Here is a 21768-nt window from a genome sequence, read left to right on the forward strand (position 1 = left end):
CCACTCTCCTCGTCAGTATTCTCTCCCTGGGCAACCACCGTATTAACTACCCACGAGGGTGGCTTCGACTGGGATGAACTGCAGCCTGTCTACTCCAAAGCTTATAGCCCTGACCCAAACTCTGCCCAGTACAGAACTAACCAAAGCCGCAGCAGCTTGCTCTCCTCTTCGCAGTTGGTTTGTTTGTTCTTCCTCCCTCCAATCGTGTGGAACTTAAAGCCATGGAATTTTTTTTTTTTAAATCGAACGTTATCTAGTAAATATCAACAGCAGGTACGAAACATTTGTCTGGAATTTGCTGCACATGTATTTTGATGTGGACATTTAAATGAACACCCCCACCTGCCCCTAACGATCATAAATATATTAATATATATCTCTATATGCACCCGCCTGGGCGACTACAGGTCTGTGACTTCACTTTCTCAGCTTTTCCCTGGGGCTGTGGAAAGCAGCGGGAGTGGTACTTGGAGAAGACATATGTGCAGTCTCCGGCCCCTGCCACTCGTCTTTGATGGGCTACTGCCCAAGAGGCAGTAGAAGGAAGGTAGGCTGGTGTGTGTGTGTGTGTGGTTTGTTCTGTAGGGAGGAATGGGGAGCAAACAAGGTTTCCTGGTGCCAGAAACCAGAGTACTAGCTTAGGAAGAGCTCTTGTGGTATCTAGTATCCCCCCCTTGGGCACTGGATGCTGCCCCATATACACCAGTTCAGGCTAAGCATTTGTCCTGTGTCTTAACTACCAGGCTTCACCAGGAGTATGTTGACTGAGCTGCTGTGGTCCAGGAAAAGGCAGCAGGGCCTCTGATGAGATCTGTTCCTGGCTCACTGGGACTTTGGCTTATTCATTAGATCCCTCTGTAAAATGGGTTTAATTAGCAGGTGCAGAGGCAAATACGCTCATGAAGGGAAGGGTAGGTGTGTATTAGCACTGGGACCATTAGATATAAACATGGCAGTTTGAAGGTTTAATCCACTTCCCTCAGCCACTGGCTTTTCCTGTGGAGTCTGACTCCTCGCAATGATGCTGTTCATTCAAACGCTACCCCACACCCACCCAGGTGTTAGCAAGGGCCTGAGTCCTGTAACCACTTGACTTCAGAGGGGGCGGGAGTGTCTCTGAGTGGGGCCCCAAGCTGCTACAGCTAGGACAAAAGCAAACATTGCACATTACCCTGATGATGTAACTGTTGGTCACCTGTTGATTCTGGGGGAGTTTTCCTGGCGACTGCTCTTAGGCAAAGTAGACTCCAGAGCTTATCCTTTCCCCCATGTTTCCCTTCACCACTTACCTACCCAAACTCCCGGACAAATGTCAATTTCTCATTGTCGCTCGTGAAGCAGGGGGCGTAAATAGAACAGGACAAGGGCGAAGTGACTGAATAGGTCTACAGAGCGTGCCTATGGCAGCAAATAATACAGCCAGCTGTTTGGAAGATTCCTTCTCCCTCCTTTGCCATTCCCACACCCAGCTGGGAGGTGTATGATTAATTCCCCTCCCTCAACACCCAGCTGCTCTCTGAGGTTTTAAAGGGCCCAAAGATCATTATTTTTGTCTGCAATTTAGCAGCTGGCAACAAGATGGAGAGCCAGCACCATAAACCACCACTGATCCGCTATCTCCACTTTGGAAACCTCGCCTTCAAAATTACAAAGGGTATTGCAGGTACGTTAACTCCCTCATTTCCAGGCACGTTGCTGGGACGTTTCAGCAGAGGCGAGCCTGCAACTGACGTTCCCACCCATCCACTACAGCCAGGGGAGGCACAAGCTTTTAAAACTCTTTATTAAAAGTGGGCACCTTTATCTAAGCAGTGAGAGAGCTGGGATGCAGCGAGGCATGTGCAAGGGCACGCAGCGGAGGACCTGCTCACTAATGGTCTCAGCAGCACCTGGCATTAGAGGGATCCAGGTCCAATGAACCTCCCTTTCTACTTCCAATGTGCCACGAGACATCAGCGAGGCGGGTCCCCATGGCAGATTCAGCGCGCCCAGGTTGCTCACAAAAATTCCATGGGGCAAGGCCCTGGGTGGGGCCCAGAGGCAGAGCTGCCTTTCACTCACTCCACACCTCAAGGCAATCAGCTGCCATTTTTAGTAAAGAATCGCAGGAGGCAAAGCAGAAGCTGCGGCTCTGCTGACATTTGCATTTTGCGGACAAGGCTCATAATACCCCAAGCAGCAACCTGATAGGGTGCTACATGGCTCTGTATCATTACACAGCAGGAAACAAGTGGGCTATTCCCGTGCATCTGAGCCTGGATCCACTGGCTCTGGTTTGTACAACTTAGTCTCATTGCCAAAGCTCCTTGCAAAACATCCTATCTTCCAACCACCTTCCCCAGTTAATTCTCCATTTCTCATGTCTCTGCCTGTCTAGGCTTCTGCCAGGTGAGGCACGGCCGCTCTGACATCACGCTTTGTGCTGATGGCTCTCCATGCACCTACATTAATCTCCACTGCAGCCCTGCGAGGCAGGGAAGCACTGTGCCTGGTTTCCAAATAGAGAAACTGGACTTCCTCCAGGTCACCAGATATGACTGTCGGAGCTGGGATTCGATCTCTTGCCCATTGCTACTTCTGGGCTTGGGCAGCACTGTCCCAGGCGGTGGGGAAAAGGCTCTGCCAGTCCCACTGGAGTCTGCTAAGCACCTTCTAAGCTACTGCAGGAGTCAGGAGTGTGGAAGGCTTGGAGCACAGCCCTGAGCATTGGGAATCTCGGAGCCCTCCACACACCTACCTCTGCCTCCCTTCCCAGCTAGTCAACAGCATTCTGCTGCTCAGCTGCATTCAGCCGGGTGGGTGGGAGGGAGGGACTGGCTGCAGGCTCCCTGGGGAACCTGGAAGAGGATCCTCTGATCATGGTGCACGTTTAGGGGGTAGAAATAAGAGCTGAGAATAGCAAAGGGATCCCATGCTAAAGGCTTCAATCCTGGTCCCCAGGGGATAAACAATGGCAAAACTCCCACTGAGCTCTGGGGGCTTAAGATTTGACCTGAAAGTAGCAGTGCCAAAGCAGGGCACTTTCCTGGGCCTCCAAAGCTGCTCCTGATAAGTCTTGGGTGCGGAGAGCTCCCTTTCCCTGGTGCTTTCTGCCAGGGCCTTGGGCCTGTCTGTGCCCTAGCCCAGGAGGGGGAATGGGGGAAATCTAGAATCTGATCAATCTGGATTGTAAATGGATAGTGATAAATTCCGTGGCCAGAGCTTGGGGGATGGAGGTGGCCTCACTGGTTTGGCAGAGAGAATGGGCTCCATTAACCCCAAGGCTGGGGGAGGGTGAAGGAGAAAAACTTCTGCTAGTCCTCAGTGGTGTCATCTCCTGCATCCATGCGAGGTCAGCAGCAGAAAGGTTCCACGTAGTTGCCTGGGAAGAACCCCTCTGCCTCGCTGGTCACGCCCTCGCACCAACCATCCGAGTACTTCCGGGTCATGTAAATGACGGCCCCTTCTGGGAATGAGAGCTCGTTCTCCTTTTGCTGAGTGTAGGGGTAGAGGGTCACCACTGAAAGGGGAAGGAGGAGCTCAGAATGGGAAGGAAATGGAGCCAGGCTCATTGTGAAAATACATGGGTGGGGGCTCGAAACCTGCACCCAGTCAGAAGGGACTGGCCAAGCTGCATCTCAGTCGGAAGGGTGGGAGCAGGTCGACTTAAACCAGGACTTTCTCTACACTAGGGTTTCCTAACCCAAAGCTGACTGGGGGGAAGCTGTGACAGGAGAGCGATGCTCCACTCTGCCGTGGCAGAGACAGGCTCCAAAACTACAAATCATGAGCCCCAATACAGCATTTTGCGTGCACAGATCCCCCTTACAGATGGGGAAACTGAAGTTGTGGGGGGTGATTTCCCCAAGTCCACACACAGCAGGATAGTAGCAGAGCTGGGAAGGTCACCTAAGTCCCAGCCCTACCTACAGAACCATGCTGCCCCCTCTATCCATCAGGTGATGGCTCCCTGACTGACCCCAGCTCTTCAGCTTACGCTCAGAAGCACAGGGGGAGGGAGGGCAGAGGGGTATTAATCCTTTGATCCCTTTACAAGCGATGAGCTAGGTTGCAGGCTACAATGTAACATGCCACCAGGCTGTCAGCGCCCAAGGAATCTAATCAGTAAATGAGACCCGGTGGTCAGCTGGCGAGCTGTAGCCCCCCTCCCATTCAGAAAGCTTTGCCCACCCCACTGCTGCAACCAAACAAAGCAGGGAGGGGGATGGGGGGGACAAGATACCTTTCTCCAAGTAGCTGTCTGGCGCCCACACAGGTTCCTCTGTATCCAGTGGGGGAGGAGGAGGAGGGGCAAAATCTTCAAACTCCGTCAAGCTTGGAGGAGGCGGAGGGGGGGGCTCCAGGAAGTCGGCACCTGGGGAAAAATCCCCAAAGAATCACTAGGGGGATGAAGTCCTAATTGCAAAACAGGCCAAGCGTTGCCAGCTGTGGTGGTTTTTATCTCATCTGTCCTGGTACTCGGTGGCTGTCTGGAAGCCCACCCCCTCCCGGCATCGTCTTCACCGGGAAACTCGGCTCTCATTTAAAAAAACCAGGGTGATTTGTGGGTGGTGGAGGACAGCGTGACAGCAGGGCCGCTTCAGCCTCCAATGCCAGAAATCAGAATGAACCCAAACAGGATTCATTTTCCAGTCTGATGACTTTTAAGCTTAACAACTTGTGGGGGCCTGATTCACGATTTAGAAAAAAGTACAACTCTTAGGGCTGGCCACCCTGCGACTGGAGCAGACAGGTCAGTTAGGGAAGCCTCTTCCAGTGAATATGTGTTTTTCCTCCATAGAATAACTTCAGAGTGGAGCCATGTTAGTCTGTATCAGCAAAGAGAACGAGGAGTCCTTGTGGCATCTTAGATTGACCCTATACAGAGAGCCAGCAGATGGCCTAGGTGCTACGTAGGTTCCACTTAAGCCTCCTATGTTAAGTGGTGCATGCACCTTACACAGCCGACAATTTCACCCTGTAAGTGGAGATTTGCTGAGGTCCTGGGGGCAACAGCTGAGCCCTGAGATTTGGGCAAAATTTCTGTTCAACAAATAATGGTGGTTTTTTTCCCAAACCAAAAAAACTTTTTAAAATAAAACAAAACAAAAAAAGAATTTTCAGTCTTCCCACCCTTTTCGTTACTGAATACAAGAAGTGGTGTCTATTTTGATTTTATTCTATTTTCTCCCACTTCTTTTTTTTTTTCCTTCTGTATTTTGCCACTCAACTTTTACAGAACTTCCTCAGCTGGGGGAAGGTTACTGCATGGCCAAAAGAAAAATGTAACTCAAACTCTGCCACTTTTACGTGGAAAAGCTGGGCCATTTTGAAAAGTTACGGCGCATAGTTTCAGGGGTTCATTTGCCCCTTGTGCCAGGCTGTCACTTTCAAAAACAGCCCCAACTTTGGAAAAGGTTACAGAGTCCCAATGATAATAAAACCTAGAGGTCACTCATTTCATTGCACGCAGTGACAAAAAGAGGGGGGCATGGGGAAACCATTACATTCCGACAATTCACAATTTTTCAGACACTTGTGGAAAAAAATTAATTGAAAAACCGGCTTTGATGCAAAATGGAAACAACTTCCATATTTCATTTTCCCCCCCAAAATTGTTTTCTATCCTCTTTCAACCAGTTCTGCCTGTAACACCCCAGTGCTACACTTGGCCACGGATGGTGCAAAGGTCCCAGCACGGCTCAGCGTAGGGATGCCATGCTAGTAGCTAGCTGACAGGGAGCATTGGACCTGAGGATAAGCTGTGTCAAATACAAGCCCTACCTGGCATGGAGAATGGTGGCGGGACATCTGGGAGTGGCATCTCAAAACCGATGGGTGGCAGTTCGGGCATGTCTACAGGAGGTGGAGGGGGAGGGGGAAGCATTGTGTCTATGTCCAATGGAGGAGGCACCGGGATAGGCACTGAGGGCGGCATAGGTTGTGCGACAGGCACCTTGGCATTGACGTTTCCAGCTGCTCCACTGAAACTGTTGTGGGTATAAATAAGAGAGTGACGTGGAGTCATATGTAACCATACTCAAGGAGTGAATGCCAGCAGTCGAGCTAAAGCAGGGGGCGAGCAAACTATGGCCTGCGGGCCACATCCGGTCCATCAGATGTTTTAATCCGGCCCTCGACCTCCAGCCGGGAGGAGGTCGGGGGCTTGCCCTGCTCTGCGTGTGCCGTGGCTCCATGCAGCTCCAGGAAGCAGCAGCATGCCCCCTCCCCAGCTCCTACGCAAAGGGGCAGCCAGGGAGCTCCACACGCTGCCCCTGCCCCAAGCGCCACCCCCGCAGCTCCCGTTGGCTGGGAACCGTGGCCAATGGGAGCTGCAGGGGCAGCGCCTGCCAATGGGGCAGTGTGCAGAGCTGCCTGGCCGGCGCTGTGCCTCTGCGTAGGAGCCAGAGGAGGGATGTGCCACTGCTTCCGGGAGCTGCGGGGGCAGCACCTGCAGGTGGGACAGCCGCAGAGCCGCCTTGTCGTGCCTCCGTGCAGGAGCTGGAGGGGGGACGTGCCGCAGCTTCCGGGAGCTGCTTGAGGTAAGCGCCACCTGGAGCCTGCACCCCTGAGCCTCCTCCTGCACCCCAGGGGTTGATTGTCCTCCTGCCCTTCAAACCCCTCAGTCCCAGCCCGGAGCACCCTCCTGCACCCCAAACCCTTCCTCCCCAGCCCCACCCCAGAACCCGCACCCCCAGCCAGAGCCCTCACCTTCCCCCCACCTCAACCCCCTGCTCCAGCCTGGAGCCCCCTCCCACACTCTGAACTCCTCATTTCTGGCCCCACTCCAGAGCCCGCACCCCCAGCCGGAGCCCTCACCCACCTCCCTGCTCCAGCCTGGAGCCCCCTCCCACACTGCAACCCCCACTTTCATGAGCATTCTTGGCCCCACATACAATTTCCATACACGGATGTGGCCCTTGGGCCAAAAAGTTTACCCACCCCTGAGCTAAAGAGTAGTCTAGCCTCTCCGTGCTACTGGGTTATACTGAAAATCTGGCTCATTTCCTACCAGCCTCTCTGTGTAAAGGTGCCTGCACCCAGTTAAGAGCCTGCCAAAGTGACCAAAAGTAGCTGCAATAGGTCTGAAACCTCCTCCCATTGCGTCCAAAAGAGGCACACCTGCCTGTACTTGTGTGATTCTGTCTGCCAACTGGATTAGCTGCATCTGCAGGTAAGGCGGGATTCAGAAAGGCAGCATTGCTGGGGCAAGGGGCGTAGAGAGGCTGGCAGGAGACCCCTGGGCATAGTTTTCACGATTGCCAGGCACTGTGTGACTTTAGGCAAGTGACTCTATGCCGATCTTTATTAAAGCACTTTGGGATCCTCCAATGATCAAATTACCTGCTGACGTGATTCAATGCATTCCAGTTCCAAAGTACAGTTGGACTAAATTCCCAGTAAATAGCACCACTTTTCTCCTAGGGTGGGAGACAGTCCAAGCAGGGCGCCTGGCCCCCAGGGGAGAATGGGCGCACAAAGCACCTGAACTACAGCTCCCATGCGGCACTGCGGGAGCACTTCTCAAGCAAAATACGTTTTTCAGCAATGGCAAAAAAGCCCAATTTCCAACCAGCTCCACTCATTTTGTCCCAGGCCAATGGGAAAAAAATATCAGGTGAGAAACTGAATGAAACAGGAGCAGAAGAGACAGAGAAACACTCAAACGGGAAACACACCCATACTAGGGACTAAGTAGAATCGGTGACTATTCTGCCTCACTAGATGGATTAAAGCTGGTTGAGATATTTTGATCAAAATGTTTTTCCACTGAAAAATAGTTTTAGTGACAACATCTAAATGTTTCACACAAAGAGTTTGGTTTTAAACAACATTTTTAATTTAAAAAATTCAAAACAAAAAAATGTTTAATTTTGAATGACTCTTTTCATTTTCATTTTTGAAAACAAAACAAAAATTAGGTTTTCGATTTCTGGACTGTGGAATATTTGGTTTGTGTTTTCTTCTCATTCTCCTTTTTCCATTTTACTTTTTTCCAGCAGAAAAAGGAAAAAAAAAAAAAGGAGAGAAATGAGAGGAACCCCCCCTCCCCCCGCCACCACCACCACCACCAAAACTGAAAGCCCTGAAATGTTTTGGTTTTCAAAAACTGAAATTGTGAATAGAAAAAAAAATGAAAGTTTTAGTTTCAAAATGTTTCTTGCTGGGAAAAAAAAAAAAAAAACCCAAACCCTGAAATATGTTGTCAAAAAATTTCAAGTGAAAATGTTTTGGACTTTTTTGCAGGATTTTTTTTTTTTTTAAAAAGTCACTCGCTCCATACACATAGTTCCCAACTGGTTAATCGAGCGTTTGTGTATGGGCAAGTTCTCCTATCCCCAATTCACAGTGTTTGACCTATAGTTGGAAACCCACATTTTCTAAGTGAAACTTCCTTGAGCAGTGGTTAAGGAGCGACTTGGTTACATTCTATAAATTCCTACAAGGTGAACAAATATTTAATAATGGGCTCCTCAATCTAGCAGAACGAGGCCTTACACGATGCAATGGATGGAAATTGAAATGAGACGAATTCAGACCAGAAATAAGGCATACATCTTTAACGGTGAGCGTAATTAACCACTGGAGCAATTTACCAAGGAGTGTGGTGGATTCTCCATCCCTGACCTTTTTTAAAATCAAGATGGGATGTTTTTCTAACAGATCTGCTCTAGGAATGATTTTGGGGAAGTGCTATTGTAACTCACACACCTCCTGGGTGTGGTGCTCCGTCCCCTCTAGTGGCACCAAGATCACTTAAGAGATTAATGAGTCTGCTACAGCCTTAGCTAAAGGGCATGTGGTTTTTAGCTCATGCAGTAGAGGCTGATGTATTTAGCTTCAGAGGTCCCAGGTTCGATCCTGCTCGCAGACGTCTGGGGTCTGTCAGTGTCACACTATCACCTGTGCTACACAGGTCAGATCCCAATGGTCCCTTCTGGCCTCGGAGTCTACGAGGCATGAAACAGACACGGTTTTAAACTAGAGACAGGAGCGAATGTTTCCCCAACGTTCCTCGCAAGTCTCCCAACCCCCGGCCAGGATGGCTGATGAGCTCTGGGAGCTTGGGCAAGCTACCTGAGGGATGTTAAAGATGATGTGGAGGACGCTGCTGAGAGTTTGCCTTCTGGAACCACAGGCAGTTGAATGGGTTCTGGGATTCGAGGGTTTTTCCTGCAGTCAGGACAGACACAAATAACAATCAGATCTCCAGTTCATTTTGGGGAAGAAACTCATTGCCCTTTCTCCGCTGAATGCAAGGCGTTTTTATTCTGAGTTTGCCCTGAAAGTATCAATGCCAGAGCTGCGGTGATTCAGTGTTAGATTGTCATGATGGCATAAAGAGAATCAGGGTGAGGCAGTGAGCAGATCACTAGACTGGGATCCAGGAGACCTAGGTCCTATTCAAAGCTCTGGCACTGACCTGCTGGGTGACCTTGGGCAAGTCACTTCCCCCATTTTCCCCTTGCACTTTTTGCCTGTCTAGTCTACTGGGGCAGGGACTGGGTCTCGCTATGTGCTTGTACAGCACCAAGCACAAAGGGGTCCCAGTCTGCCCATAACAGAAACAGTAACTGTAAATGGCCTTTTGCCTAGAGCAGGGTCCCTACAACCAGACAGCCAATGAAAAAAAATAAACTGGCTTCCCAGAGATGGAAATCTTCACCTTAGATTAAAACTACTCCATGCGCTTTCAGCCTGACAAACTGAGGCCCTTTGTTCGCCTCCACCCAGGTCCAGCACAGGCAGGGGCAATACAACCTCTCCCTTCCCCTGGACTCCACCTGGGTGCCTCACCCTGCCACCCACACCCTGCAGACACGAGGAAACTGGCTGATGACAGTTTTCTGCAGCAAGCACCAACTTTACGGCATTGATAGGGCTCTGGAGGGCCTGAGAAGGGAGGTCAGTCTCCAGGCCCATTCAATATGCTGGGTGGCTTAACGGCAATGGGCTACATTCATGAAGAATCCTAGGTGCCAAGAGAACTTTCACTGCAGAAACGTAGGTGCCGAGCAATGCTGGTCACTTACCGAGTGCAGGGGCAGTTGGGCAGGGGTTTGTGAATCCCTGATTCTGGGATTTAGGGGCCTAAAGTGGCAGGTAAGTGCCTCAGACCTTTTGTGAATGTAGCCCAGCGTGTCCTTTATACACAGTTCTTCCCCCAAACGCTACAGCTGCACTAATGACACTACTGGGCACAGCTGGAGGAAGATTTTCCAACATTTGGAAATGCTGATTTGGCAAAAATCAAAATGTTGCTCTGGAGATGTTCTGCTGTTGTCAGAATTTCCCACAGAAAATTATCTAAACCTTTTTGTTTCGATGCAGTTGAAACGTTTCATCTTGTATTACTCTGTAATCGCCTATGCAAAACGTTTTGATAAAGGTCTAAATGGAATTTTTGATAAGGTCTAAATGGAATTTTTCCCAAAATGAAATATTCTGGAATATCATCTCGCAAAAGATTCCAAGGTTTCTACTTTATCATCCCGATTCAGAATGAAACTAAATTTTGAAATCTCAGCATTTCCCCTGGGACAGGAACGTGGTCTGTGATGGGGGCTCCTAGGTGCTACACCAATACAAATAACAGTACTTTCATTTTTGACCAGCTCTGCTGCTAGGCTTGTGGCTATGTCTGGACTAGTATTAGTTTGGTCACATTCTAGTCAGGGCACACTTATAAACCGCTTACAAAGGGTTAACGCTATAAGCATGTTACTGACATGAGTAGACTCTGTTCTAGATGGGCACATGCAGATCAGGAGGTGTTTCAGAGGGCGATACGCCATGGCTAAAAGCAACCTCCTGGACTCTACAACAAATGATCAACCATTTAGTAAAACAGCTATCAATTCTTAATTAACCCTTTCTAGACCCTTTATAAATGGAACCTTACTGTGAAAAGCGTGACCATTATTTGCATAAGGGGCAGACTCAGGCAGATGTTGGACCTTAGGGAGCTGAACTGAAAGGTTTATTTTCCAGTGGGGAGGGGGGGAAATCTTGCCACCTCTTTATCAGGCTTGTGTCTCATTTAGGAAAGGATGGTGGGCAGAAAGTAGGGCAGAGGGACTGCCAGGTATCAAGTGCAAGAGAGTGGTGCCATCTCACCCCAGGGTGCCCATTGACTGTCCAGATGACGTCTTGGATCCTTTCCGAGTCAAGGTTCCCGTTCGTGACAATTGCGTGCTCTGGTCCTACAGCCAGGGAATAAGAGAGAAAGAATCAGTGGCTGCCAAGAGAGAACAAACCCTGAGAAGCTTGTTTACAAAGACTCACCAACCCAGGGGGTTACCCATAGAGAGGCATGGCTGTGTGTGGCCAAGATCATTCTGATTCTTAAGCCTTGTCGAAACTAGGGATATTTGCACTGGATACCAGTGCAAACCCATAATGCAGACACACTGCATTGGTGCAAAACATGGAGATTTTTCCAGTGCGACTGGCCCAGGTAATTTACCAGTTGCAGTGGTATAGCTGTGGCAGTGCAAAAAAACCCTCCAGTGCTGCCAGGGCCCTGAGAGAGAAGCGAATTAATTTGTGCCCCCTGTTAATGATGAGCCAAGGGTGCTCACAAGAGTCTCCACTTCTAGATTACACAGACAACAAGGCCTTGCTGATGTAAGCCAGGTCTGAATGAATTCTCCCCTGACAGCTAGCTGGGAGGGGGAGAAACTTCAGGCGCAAACTGTATTTACATGAACATACCCACTCTGCTTAGATATCCGGCGGATAAAGTGATCAACTTTGGCTGGGTGTTGGGGGACAAATCACTTTAGTACAGAATGCAGGGGGAGTGAAATGCTGTTACCAATGTTGTTGTCATTATTGTATGAATAAAGGGGAGCAGAACTGTGCTTAACCTGTCCCAAATGAGGGGGTCCACCCTCAGCTGAAAGGACCTTGTTAAGCCAGGGGCTCAAATGCCAGAGCCCTGGGAAAGTAAGAGAGGTGGGGACAGGTGGTGTAGATGCTCTCTAAGGGTCCTCTGTGTGGTTTAACCTGTTCCTCCCCACTGTTCAATGCTAGAGCTAAACAGGCTTCATTAGGAACCTCTTTGATATGTTAAAGTGCTCAAAGGAGAGCTGAAATTGCCTGACATGGGGCAGTGTTTCTGCCCAGCCTGCAAAGAGCTGAAAATTACTAAGAGACTGAGCTGCAGAGGTCACAGCAGAAGAGGCAGGTGGCAGCAGAAGGTGGCTGACAGTCAACTGGCGAACGAGCGGGCTGGTGAGGCAGTGAGCAGAACGAGCAGCTGACGAGGCAATAAGCAGCTGGTGAGGAACTGCGGCTGGTGGGGCAGCCAGCAGAGAGGAACCGCAATTGGCGGGGCAGCTAGGCAGCAAGGAGACGCAGCTGGCAGGGCAGCCAGGTGGCAAGGAACATTGGCTGGCAGGGCAGCCAGCCAGAGCAAGTGCAAGCAAGGTGCCTTCTTCCCCAGGTGGGAGGTGAATTCACATAGACGCACCTCTGAACCCTGGGCCCTCGCTGACCAAGGACAACCACTGTGAGTGGGGTATGGTGGGGGAGCAGAGAGGGGCACAGAAAAGGAACTTTTGGTTCTAGAACTCAAGAACATGAGGCGGAAGGCACTGTCCCATGCACTCGGGGGTGGGGGTCCTGCTCACAGGTTTATGATTATGAATCCTGCTTGTGGCATTCTCCCTAATTAATGTTGGGTGACTTCCCTCCTTTCATTAAACGTTTCTTTTCTGTGCTTGCAAGTGGGGAAGTATTGCCTCCCAGAGGCACCCAGGAGTGGTGTGTAATTTTCCCAGGTCAGTGGGTGGGGGCTCGAGCCCATTTTGTGTCGTATTGTTGTATCAGAGGCCATGGTTGCTGCTGGCTCCGCCTGGCAGAAGAGTTACACTAATAATAATAATGCTTTGTATTTCCTGCATCTTTCATCTGAGGAATGTCATCAGACGTCACCGGTGTGGTGCTCTGCTCTGTCCAATGTTGATAAGTCAGCTGCGTGGGTGTGTTTCCTCTGTGCACTGCCCCGGCTCTGCGCAGATAGCTGGCACAGCAGACCCCGAGGAAAACCTCAATGACCACAGACTCCGATAAGGTACGAAGGCACCCGGCCAGGTTTGTTGCCAGACGAAACAGTCTCTAGCTCCCCGGATCAGATGTCTACAGTTCTGCTAGTACATATGTGCTCCCTGATAATGGACCGGCTCAGTTAGTGGCGGGACTTAGCACTGCCCTCTAGGCCAGACCAAGACAACCCCTCAGAGGTCCATTTTTTTTATACAGGTACAAACGAGTTACACATCACATATTGAGGTACAACCCCTCTACGTGTCAGGGTGCCGCCTATTACCTTGTACATGTTGGTTCAAACAAAACAGCTCTATCCATCGTATTATCCTTTTAACCCTGTCTTTAGGATGGGTCAGCCTGTTCCTGTTATCTGAGGGGGAATGTGCTTGTGCTGGAGTGTTCTGGTACCATCCTGACACGTGTTTACATCACTTGTGCCCTGTACCTTTTAGGTATGTGTGTTTTTGCAGCATCAGCCCTCTTCATGCCAGATTCTGTGCAGGGGTGGCTCTATGTATTTTGCCACCCCAAGCACGGCAGACAGGCTGCTTTCGGCGGCGCGCCTGCGGGAGATCCGCCGGTCTCGCGCCTTCGGCGTACCCGCTGCTGAATTGCCGCCGAAACTGCGGGACTGGCGGACTTCCCGCAGGCATGCCGCTGAAAGCAGCCTGACTGCCGCCCTCACGGCGACCAGCAAGGCACCCCCCGTGGCTTGCCGCCCCAGGCACGCACTTGGTGTGCTGGTGCCTGGAGCTGCACCTGATTCTGTGAGCAGGGCCTGCCTCTTTCTCACAGCTTAACTTTGTTTTATATCAGCAAAGTCTTGACCATTACTTTAGCTCAGGCCTTAGGCCCAGGGGCGGCTCCAGGCCCCAGCACGCCAAGTGCGTGCTTGGGGTGGCAAGCCATGGGAGGCGCTCTGCCGGTGCCGCGAGGGCGTCAGGCAGGCTGCCTTCGGCGGCTTGCCTGCGGAGGGTCCGCTGGTCCCACGGCTTCAGCGGACCTCCCGCGCCTGCAGGAGGTCCGCCGAAGCAGCGGGACCAGCAGACCCTCCTCAGGCAAGCCGCCGAAGGCAGCCTGCCTGCCATGCTTGGGGCGGCAAAATGCCTAGAGCCACCCCTGCTTAGGCTTCATACCAGGCCTCTGATACAAGGACTACAAAGCATTTTACAAACATTCATGAATTCTCCAACCATCCCATGCCACCTTCTGAGGGGCAGGTGTAAGGCCACACAATAATCCCTGGCAAAGCCGGTGGTATAGGCTGGGTTAAACCTCTATGGAGCTAGTGGGTGTAACTACTGCCCTTTAGAACTATGTGGGCAGGGGGCTTTGCTGGTGATCTTCTGGGGTAAGGGTGGGTGTATATGTGAGAGACAGAGCAGGATTTCTCAAACAGGGGTCGCCGTTTGTGTAGGGAAAGCCCCTGGCGGGGCGGGCCGGTATGTTTACCTGCCCTGTCTGCAGGTCCGGCCGATCGCGGCCTCATTGCCGATCCGCGGCCAGTGGGAGCCATGATCGGCCGGACCTGTGGATGGTGCAGGTAAACACGCTGGCCCGGCCCGCCAGGGGCTTTCCCTACACAAGCGGCGACCCCTGTTTGAGAAACCCTGAGATAGAGAGAGATGAGACAAGGAGAGAAAGCACACAGAAAGAGACAGAGCTACGCATGCAGCCTGGACAAGTACAGTGGAGTGCTGGCTAAAAGAGTTTCTTTGATTACAGCTCCAAGCCTATCTCCAGTTGTTTAGTTCCTCTGATGTTCATGGAATCAGGACTTTGTAACTACACAAGATTGCATCAAAGGGCACCTGCCTCCAGCTGGAACAGCCTGTAAGACCCCAATTTGTGGCTAGCTGCTTGGGTCAGAAGGGGTGGCACTGGAAATGGGTTCCAGGAGTCGTGATTTCCAGCTCTCTCTCATAGCCAGCATGCTCTGCTCTCAGCCAGAGCTGGGAATGAAACCAATCCATGACTCCTGCAATCCTGCTCTAGCTAGCGGACTGTACTCCCTTGCCCAGGACCCCAGACTTCCAGCTCCCTGATCTAACCAACAGACCCTACTCCTCCCAGAGTTTGACATAGGAGTCCTGTCTCACAGGGCTCCTGCTACCCCACACTGCTGAGGGAATCCAGAGAGTCCTCCCATGGCTAAACAGAGGTAAAGTAAGTTACATGGACAGCTACAGCATCTTTCAAGTGCGAATGCTGCCCCCCTTTAACTGTCACAACCCACAGTCTTGTTGCTTCCGAGCAGCAGCCCTGGTAGCACCAGTAATAGCATAAAGTCTTTTTCCCCCTGTTACCAACAGGCAAAACAGCCTAAATATTAATACGCATTTCAGAATTGCCACTCTCCTCACTATGCATCGCTGCATGTTTCTTTTGTACCCTGCCAGCACAGTGTGCTAGATCAAAATGAAACAGGACATGCTGAGGAAGTTACACAGCTGCAGCTGTTAGGAGACACATGGTGAGAGAGACAAGGCCAGCAAGCCAATGCACCACTGATGAGAAGACTCTTGGGAAAGACGCCCCTTCAGATGGTGAGCATTGGCACGTGGTGCATCACTTCCTTTGCCAGGCACTTCTCCAGAGGAACAGAGCCCAAACTTGGTAACACTGGGCTGGGAGTGTCCTACATCTTGTCACACACGAACGCAAAAGGACAGGTTTCCCCTGGGGTAACTCCACTAAGCCGGTGGAGCAACCACAGGGGCAAATCTGGCCTCTTGATCTGTTCAGACTCTTGTTCACTTTCTTGGGACATTCCTACTGAGCAAGGCACTAGGGTATTTCTGACCCTGCCACCCCGTATTAGTGCATGGCTCCTCTTATAAAGTGTCGTGCCTGCCGGAGTGCAGCAGGATGAGTTTATCTGAGAGGTTCAGGAGGAAGATGTAAGAGTGGAAAGATTTTCCTGTCACTTGGCCTGAGGGACTAGAATAAAACAAGCAGGCCAAACAGCTTGTCCTGAAGCTGGGACTGGATGGCTCAAGCAGTTGGGATACAGACCCAGTGGCCTCCGGGTTGGAATAAAGCCCGTGTTCGTAGTGAGCAACCAAAAGCTGTTAGCATCCAAGAGCTGTTCAGGGCCCAGTCTGCTGGGTCTTAGCCCAGCCCACGGTGGGCAAGCATCCATGCAATCAGCAGAGAGCCAAACTAACAGGATCGAGAGGCATGAGCTGAGGACAGGGTGGAGGAAGGTTGGGCCACCATATTGACAAGATTGGGTACATGGCTACACATCTTTCTGTGGCTAGCCAGGCTGTAAAGCCGTGCAGCCAGTATCTGTCACCACATTCACTTGCCCTTTAACAATTTTAAAGGGAAAACTAATACAAACTGGACAAGCCCAAACCCTAAAAAAATCCTCCTACTCCGGTAAACGCAGCATTTTACTAGGGGCCAGGGGCCAAGAGAACATTACCCCCACAGCCCACCAGAATTAGCAGGAAAGGAATGGATCAGAACCATTAAGCAGCTGATCTAAAGTCAATGGGTGGAGGAGGGTCCTTCCATTGACTTCAATGGCTTTTGGATCAGGCCTTAAGCAACAGACTGTCACATGAATTCACGTACTGCCAGTAGGTGCTGATGCTTTGACAAAATGGCCATTGGCGTCGCACAGGGAGCTGAGCATGTCGGAAGATCTGGCTTTTATTTAGCTCCCTCGACGGAAGCGAAGCTCATTGGGAAAAAGTCTCACATCGGCCATGCACAAAATAGCACCGAGAAAGTCCTTCAGAGCAACAGGGCTGATCACGTTGCCACAGGGAGCAGCAGAAAGCATGCAAGGGCTGGGTGGAGGAAGCAGCCCTCGGAGCTGTGGTGAGCGCGCTGCTGAGAAAGCGGAGGCGGTCGTGGGAAAAGAGAGCCCGAGCAGACAACTTCCCGTGTCTGCATTAAGCCAACCGTGGCAGTTTCGATCTCGGGTGGTTACGGCCGTCTCAGATTGCCAGGCACCTAGCTGATGAAACCCTCACGCATGGGGATTTTTTTTTTATCCTTTTGGTTTCTTAAAGGTGATTCACAAAAGAGAAAAAAAAAACAGGGCTTGTGGCACTTTTGCTGCTTTCAGAAGAAATACCAGAAGGGATTCAGGCATCCTCTCCCCTGGAGAACTCGCTGGACAACTGGAGAACTGGGAGGATTATAACACTACAAATACCAAGGGAGCAACACCAGAGTCACCAAGAGAAGAAAGGATTTTTAGTCGGTATCTCAAAACAACAAAGTGCATAATGGCTATTGAATCGAAAACCTGGGGGAGCAAAGCTCCTTGGTAAGGACTCAGCATCCCTCTCCCCTCCGACTCCGTTCAGGGATAAGAAAGCCATGCACCCATCTCTGAGGCATACAAGAAGTTCTCCATCAAAAACAGGGAAGGCAAAAAAAAAAAAAAATCAGCAGCAGCAGAAAGACACCCTTGCAGATCATTTTACTACGTCGTATAAAAAGGGGGGAAACGGCACAAATCCATTTTCTTTTTCTTTGGCAAATCATCTTTACCAGCAGAATCTGAGCAATACGCGCCTGGGAGACAGCAATGCAGCACCCAGAGAGATGTCAAGGATGGGTTGCCCAGTGGTTAGGGCAAATAACCTTTTCCCCTTCCACTCTGGCTCCTGCCCGGGCTTCCATCTCTCAACAAGCTCTGCTCTTGTTCCTTTCAAAGAGGAAGAGGCGGGCTGGGCTCTGGCTCACCAGAGGACTCTAGCTGTCCACAAAGGAAGCGCTTAGAGACGCTGTGTCTGTCTGCCTGCCTCTGCATGAGTCATCAGAACTCCTGGTGTGTCTCACATACACGCATGCAGCCCCACCGAACTCACGAAGGTTGTCCAAGTGGTGAGGGCAGATTTGGACTCTAGTGTTTTCTACAGCAATTTTTCTTGTGACTCTGGATTATAATGTCAGGATGGAAGGGATTTTACCCATTTTATTGGAACTCTGGAATGGCTGACTTAGAGGCAGACATCGCAAGATCCATCCTAGGTTTTATACAAGACCCTACTGCACATTGGGATTGGATGCTTTGGGATTGGGATTGTTGCATCATCTGGATCAGCAGCAATGTTGGCTGCATTCAGGGAGGTGTGTGGGCTAGTGACTAGAGCAGGGCTCTGGGAGAATTCTGGAGTCTTTTCCCACTTCTGCCACTGACTCACTTTGCGGCCCCGGGCAACTCACTTCACCTCGCTATGCCTCAGGTCTTCCACATGTTGTGGTGGATAATAATTTCCTACCTTGCAGGAGTGTTTGAAGGGTTAATTAATGTCTGTAAAACATGGTGGAGCCTCTTGGATCAAAGGGGAAAGTTACCTACTCTGAGTGCACCATAACACTACAACTAGCAGAAGAAGGTCGAGCATGACCCAAGGGCTGGAAGCTGAAGCTAGACAAGACTGGAAATGAGGCATAAATTTTTAACTGTGAGAGTTATTAACCATTGGAAGAATTTACCAAGGGTCATGGTGGATTCTCCATCACTGGCAATTTTTAAATCAAGATTAGATGTTTTTCTACAAGAATATCCTCCAGGAATGATTTTGGGGCAGTTCTCTGGCCTGTGCTCTACAGGACGTCAGACTAGATGAATCTATGAAGAGTAAATAAAGAAGAATTCAGTGAAGCTGAGAGCTCTTTACTTTAGACTGATAGGCCAAGACTTTCAGAGGCAACGCGTGATTCGGAATGCCTGACTTAACAGACATTGATGGCGGCTGATTTTCACAGGGCAGGTGGTCAGCACTTTTTGAAACGCGGCCTTTTCAGGTGTGTCAAGTTGAGCACCCAAAGTAAAATTGGAGGACCTCAAACAAAATTAATACTTTCAAACCGACGACCATTCTTTTCTACGGCCGGGTGGAATTATTGTGATCATCTAGCAGCCTGACCTGCGTAACACAGGCCACAGAATCTCACCCAGAGATTCCTCCAGGGCAATTAGTCTTCCCTGCTATGTAAGCAACACCATCAATCCCAATAACTGCCAACTGAACTAGCGCCTCTCTCATTATGGAGCCTGAGTGTGGTCACTTCAATCTCCCCGTGACCTGGGACACAGCAGGATGGATTTCACCTGGGGTTTATTCTGACCTTTATCCCATGACCGACGTCATCCAGGACGCTGAAGTTGAGGGGTTTCCTGTAGTAAGCTTCCAAGGGTTCCTGGTATGTTGGATAGATGATTTTCTGGTAGTGGAGGGGCCTCTTGCGGACTGTCAGCGTTCCAATCTCCCGACGAGCCACTTTCTCCTTGTGCACATCCACCATCTGCAAAGAGAGACCCGTCACCTTCCCCGCCAGGGCCTTTCCTCTTGGAGGAACCTCAAACCCCTGTCATTATCCCACTAAGAGGCATGAGTTTCTCCATCTGAAATTCGTGGGGCTCCAGAAGCACTCTTCCCCCTAAACGAGAGGCTCTTGTGTGGAGACCACAGGCCTGGGAGCCAGGACTCCTGGGTTCTCTTCCCAGCTCTGCAATGGTCCTAAAGTTCCAACCCCTCTCAGTGCCTCAGTTTCTCCATCTATAAAGTTGGGGGTGGAGGGGGCAGGGAAGAGTTGCTGCCTCCCAGGGAGGGGTGGTGAAACTTAATGAGGGCCTGTTCCTGAACTCCGTGGTGCAGTTCCCACACTTTAATGCTGCAGGATCAGGCATGTGGGGGCAGATGCTCAGCTGAGGTAAATGGACATAGTTCCATTGACCTCAATGGAGCTACACCAATTTACACCTGCTGATGATCTGGCCCTTCATGTTCAGAAAGTCCTTGGAGAACCTCGCTCAAGACAAGCAAAGGCCTTAGCTCTTCACAGCATTTAATCCATTCCTCTGCAGTTTCCTGAGCAGGTTTTCCCCCACCCCTAATTATTATTTTCCAGCTAACAGGAAAGTTACCAGGCAACTTTCACGCACAGGAAAAGGGCTGGCTGTGACTGAACGTTCCACACGCATCCGTAGAATCCAGGAGGATAAGGATGGGGGCGGGGAGCAGTCAGATACACACGGTCTTGCTGGGCAGAGAGTCAAACCCTTCAGTCAGCTATGGGGCCGTCTTTCCTTTGCGGTAAGGGACAGGGCCCACATGAAGTTAGCAGCTTGCTATTGTGTGTGTCAAACTGAACAGGGCTCCTGGGAGCAATTCCTGCAGGGCTTTCCCGCTTGTGGGGCAAAGGAGTCTTCATGCCACTTGCCTGCGTTGCAGGGTGTGCACATGGGCTCGAAAACTGTCCTCGCTTAAGTCCCAGCACAGGATTCTCAGGAGGTGCAGCGAACCCACGACTCCATTTAAACTTAGTGGGAGCTGCAAGTGGTCAGCCCTTGCGAATCAGGCCCCACTGTCTCCCCAAAGGGATCTGAGGCATTTTGAAGGATCGCCAATTATTCTTCATGCTATGACAGCACCTAAGCGGCTTGATCAGGAATGACAGCCTCATTATGCTCGGCCCACATATAGGAGTGACTGCAGGCTATAATTATGGAGCAGGGCACGTACAGTAGAAATCCCCCACATGCCGGTATCAAACCACACTTGAGCCAACCACAGGATTTGAACCCCCGACTTTCAGCACTGAAAACACAAGCCTCTACCACATGAGCTAAAGGAGCGCTTTCATCAGCTGCCAATATAAACCTCTTACGTGGACCAACCCCTAGCCTGGCGTCAAAGAGCCACGTGTTTAGCGTGGCCCACCTGTGTGCAGCGCAGAAGTCCCAGGCAGCGGGTGAGGAGTCGTAGAGCATGTCTCCGCTGCAATCAGAGGTGCAATTATCTAGCTGGCTCATGTAACAAGCGAAGCTGCGGCAGCATGGGCATGTACTCGAGCGGTTAGCCCATGCGGCTGCGGCTTCTTTGCTGTTATTCACCATCTAGATCAAAGCTAGCTCGGGGATGTCTACACATGCTGTAGTCCCACCGCTGACTGCAGTGTAGACATACCCAGGGTGAACCACCCCCATTGTGTCTCTGCATTTCTCACCCACCTGCGCAATGCAGCAGACGCTGGCTTCCACCTGGTGGAGTTCACTTGCATGCAGGTCCAACAGTTGGAGGACGTTGCTGGCTAGATTGCTGATCTGGTATGCGACGCTAGCCAAGGACTGGGCACTGTAAGCCATGGTCTCCTCCAGGGCTTTCCTCTTGTCTGTTGCCTGGAACAGGAAAAAAAAAAAAGTTTGGGAGTCACCCTGGCCAGACTCTGACACCATCGTGATGGCTCAATATAAGAACCCAACCGAACGGGAGAGCCAGGAGACCGGCGTGGTTTCAGTGTCCACAGGCTTCTCTGCCATTCTACCACTATAATCTTTAAGAGGTTTGGGACTTGGATACCGGCCCTTTGGTATCTAGGCCAACAGTTCTGGTGTCTCAAGAGGAGATCGAGGAGGCCAGTTTTCATTTACATGGGAATGAAGAGCTGGTGTAAGGTGCAGGAGTGACCGCTCTGAAGACTACTTGCCCTGGGGATAAACACAGATTGGGTAGTGTCAGTGCAGACTCCTTCTCCTCCCTGTACTATCCCCAGCTGACATGCCTAGATGATGCTCTGAAGAAACTGCCCCCTATCTCCATGGGCCATTTGTTCCTGGCTTCTCAACTAAGACAGCCAACAAGGAGGCCAAATGTGACATAGACACTTGGACTTAGGAACTAATCTACGACCATCAACTGCATTCACACAGCCCGCCAATCAGCCTTCAGCTGTCAGTGGTGTAACAGACTGGCTAGTGTCTAT

General features: G+C 50.8%; 1 protein-coding gene across 6 annotated transcripts in view; it reads right to left on the reverse strand.

Moving 5' to 3' along the window:
* Positions 1 to 1842: 1842 nt before the first annotated feature.
* Positions 1843 to 21768, reverse strand: part of ABI3 (ABI family member 3) — a 38294-nt gene continuing 18368 nt past the window's right edge. For all 6 annotated transcript variants that reach the window (XM_039516726.1, XM_039516728.1, XM_039516724.1 and 3 more), the window contains 7 exons: positions 21017 to 21184; positions 19132 to 19308; positions 11098 to 11183; positions 9058 to 9153; positions 5764 to 5969; positions 4223 to 4354; positions 1843 to 3499 (listed from right to left, as the gene is read on the reverse strand). In XM_039516726.1, the coding sequence (XP_039372660.1) occupies positions 3333 to 3499; positions 4223 to 4354; positions 5764 to 5969; positions 9058 to 9153; positions 11098 to 11183; positions 19132 to 19308; positions 21017 to 21184 (1032 nt within the window). In that variant the 3' untranslated portion in view covers positions 1843 to 3332. The remainder of the gene's footprint in view (positions 3500 to 4222; positions 4355 to 5763; positions 5970 to 9057; positions 9154 to 11097; positions 11184 to 19131; positions 19309 to 21016; positions 21185 to 21768) is intronic.

Source organism: Mauremys reevesii, linkage group 27 (genome assembly GCF_016161935.1).
Source record: "Mauremys reevesii isolate NIE-2019 linkage group 27, ASM1616193v1, whole genome shotgun sequence".
Lineage (NCBI taxonomy): Eukaryota > Metazoa > Chordata > Testudines > Geoemydidae > Mauremys > Mauremys reevesii.